The sequence below is a fragment of the Thunnus albacares genome, chromosome 5 (assembly GCF_914725855.1).
Source record: "Thunnus albacares chromosome 5, fThuAlb1.1, whole genome shotgun sequence".
In the NCBI taxonomy this organism is placed as follows: domain Eukaryota; kingdom Metazoa; phylum Chordata; class Actinopteri; order Scombriformes; family Scombridae; genus Thunnus; species Thunnus albacares.
In genome coordinates this window covers 825,001-827,500 of record NC_058110.1, presented here as the reverse complement: position 1 = coordinate 827,500, position 2,500 = coordinate 825,001, and the positions used below count along the sequence as shown (strand labels likewise).

Below are 2,500 nucleotides of genomic sequence, written 5' to 3'. Positions count from 1 at the left end.
GTGGGTGGGATACCAGGGGCATGAAAGTATGGGTGGGATACCAGGGGCATGAAAGTGTGGATGGGATACCAGGGGCATGAAAGTGTGGATGGGATACCAGGGGCACGAAGGTGTGGATGGGATACCAGGGGCATGAAAGTGTGGAGGGATACCAGGGGCATGGGTGAACAGCGGGAGTACAAATGACTCTCTTAAGGTAGCCAAATGGGATACCGGAGGGATACCAGGGGCATGAAAGTGTGGATGGGATACCAGGGGCATGAAAGTGTGGGTGGGATACCAGGGGCATGAAAGTATGGGTGGGATACCAGGGGCATGAAAGTGTGGATGGGATACCAGGGGCGCGAGAGGGAGAGACACGATAAAAGACTAAGTCCACACTTCCAGGGATACCAGGGGCACGAAGTTGTGGAGGGATACCAGGGGCATGAAAGTGTGGATGGGATACCAGGGGCATGAAAGTATGGGTGGGATACCAGGGGCATGAAAGTGTGGATGGGATACCAGGGGCATGAAAGTGTGGATGGGATACCAGGGGCATGAAAGTATGGGTGGGATACCAGGGGCATGAAAGTGTGGATGGGATACCAGGGGCACGAAGGTGTGGATGGGATACCAGGGGCATGAAAGTGTGGATGGGATACCAGGGGCATGGGTGAACAGCGGGAGTACAAATGACTCTCTTAAGGTAGCCAAATGGGATACCGGAGGGATACCAGGGGCATGAAAGTGTGGATGGGATACCAGGGGCATGAAAGTGTGGGTGGGATACCAGGGGCATGAAAGTATGGGTGGGATACCAGGGGCATGAAAGTGTGGATGGGATACCAGGGGCATGAAGGTGTGGATGGGATACCAGGGGCATGAAGGTGTGGATGGGATACCAGGGGCATGAAAGTGTGGATGGGATACCAGGGGCATGAAAGTGTGGATGGGATACCAGGGGCATGAAAGTGTGGATGGGATACCAGGGGCGCGAGAGGGAGAGACACGATAAAAGACTAAGTCCACACTTCCAGGGATACCAGGGGCACGAAGTTGTGGAGGGATACCAGGGGCATGAAAGTGTGGGTGGGATACCAGGGGCATGAAAGTATGGGTGGGATACCAGGGGCATGAAAGTGTGGATGGGATACCAGGGGCATGAAAGTGTGGATGGGATACCAGGGGCACGAAGGTGTGGATGGGATACCAGGGGCATGAAAGTGTGGAGGGATACCAGGGGCATGGGTGAACAGCGGGAGTACAAATGACTCTCTTAAGGTAGCCAAATGGGATACCGGAGGGATACCAGGGGCATGAAAGTGTGGATGGGATACCAGGGGCATGAAAGTGTGGATGGGATACCAGGGGCATGAAAGTATGGGTGGGATACCAGGGGCATGAAAGTGTGGATGGGATACCAGGGGCATGAAGGTGTGGATGGGATACCAGGGGCATGAAGGTGTGGATGGGATACCAGGGGCATGAAAGTGTGGATGGGATACCAGGGGCATGAAAGTGTGGATGGGATACCAGGGGCATGAAAGTGTGGATGGGATACCAGGGGCACGAAGTTGTGGAGGGATACCAGGGGCATGAAAGTGTGGATGGGATACCAGGGGCATGAAAGTGTGGATGGGATACCAGGGGCATGAAAGTGTGGATGGGATACCAGGGGCATGAAAGTGTGGATGGGATACCAGGGGCACGAAGTTGTGGAGGGATACCAGGGGCATGAAAGTGTGGATGGGATACCAGGGGCATGAAAGTGTGGATGGGATACCAGGGGCACGAGAGAGTGGGTGGGGTACCAGGGGCACGAGAGAGTAGGTGGTGGTACCAGGGGCACGGGAGGCCGGAGGCCTGTGGCTGCATGTTTAAGCCAGGGGTGGGGGCTTAAGTTTGGGGTACAGTGGTTCGGCTGGTGGGCAAGGTTCCTGGAGCCTCACATGGGGAACCATGTAGTGGGGCCGGGTGCGTAAGCCCAGGCGAGGGTGCCCAATTGCGGGGTGGGCAGGAGGGCCCTGACCTCCGGGGTCAGGGGGGAGAGTGTTAGAGGACGGGGGGGGTCGCGGCCGGGCTTAGGGTCAGGCGGGGCCGGTTAGGGTCGGGTTCTCGGGCCGGGGGCCCGGGGGCCCCGGTCGGGCAGCGGGTCCGGGGTCAGGGGGGAGAGTGTTAGAGGACCGGGGGGTCCCGGCGGGGCTCGGGGTCAGGAGGGGCCGGTTAGGGTCGGGTTCTCGGGCCGGGGGCCCCGGGGCCCCGGTCTGGCAGCGGGTCCAGGGTCAGGGGGGAGAGGGCTAGGCACCGGGGGGGTCCCGGCGGGGCTCGGGGTCAGGAGGGGCCGGTTAGGGTCGGGTTCTCGGGCCGGGGGCCCCGGGGCCCCGGTCTGGCAGCGGGCCCGGGGTCAGGGGGGAGAGGGCTAGGCACCGGGGGGGGTCCCGGCGGGGCTCGGGGTCAGGAGGGGCCGGTTAGGGTCGGGTTCTCTGGCCGGGGGCCCCGGGGCCCCGGTCGGGCAGCG

At 60.8% G+C, this 2,500-nt stretch overlaps 1 protein-coding gene across 1 annotated transcript in view; it reads left to right on the top strand.

Annotated features, from left to right (window-relative positions):
• The first annotated feature begins 1,756 nt into the window (after window positions 1–1,756).
• The window catches only part of LOC122981934 (glycine-rich cell wall structural protein 1-like), a 1,509-nt gene continuing 765 nt past the window's right edge, over window positions 1,757–2,500 (top strand). The window contains exons 1-2 of the mRNA XM_044350804.1: window positions 1,757–1,808; window positions 2,376–2,500. The exon at window positions 2,376–2,500 is cut by the window's right edge and continues 765 nt beyond it. Coding sequence (XP_044206739.1) covers window positions 1,757–1,808; window positions 2,376–2,500 — 177 coding nt within the window. The remainder of the gene's footprint in view (window positions 1,809–2,375) is intronic.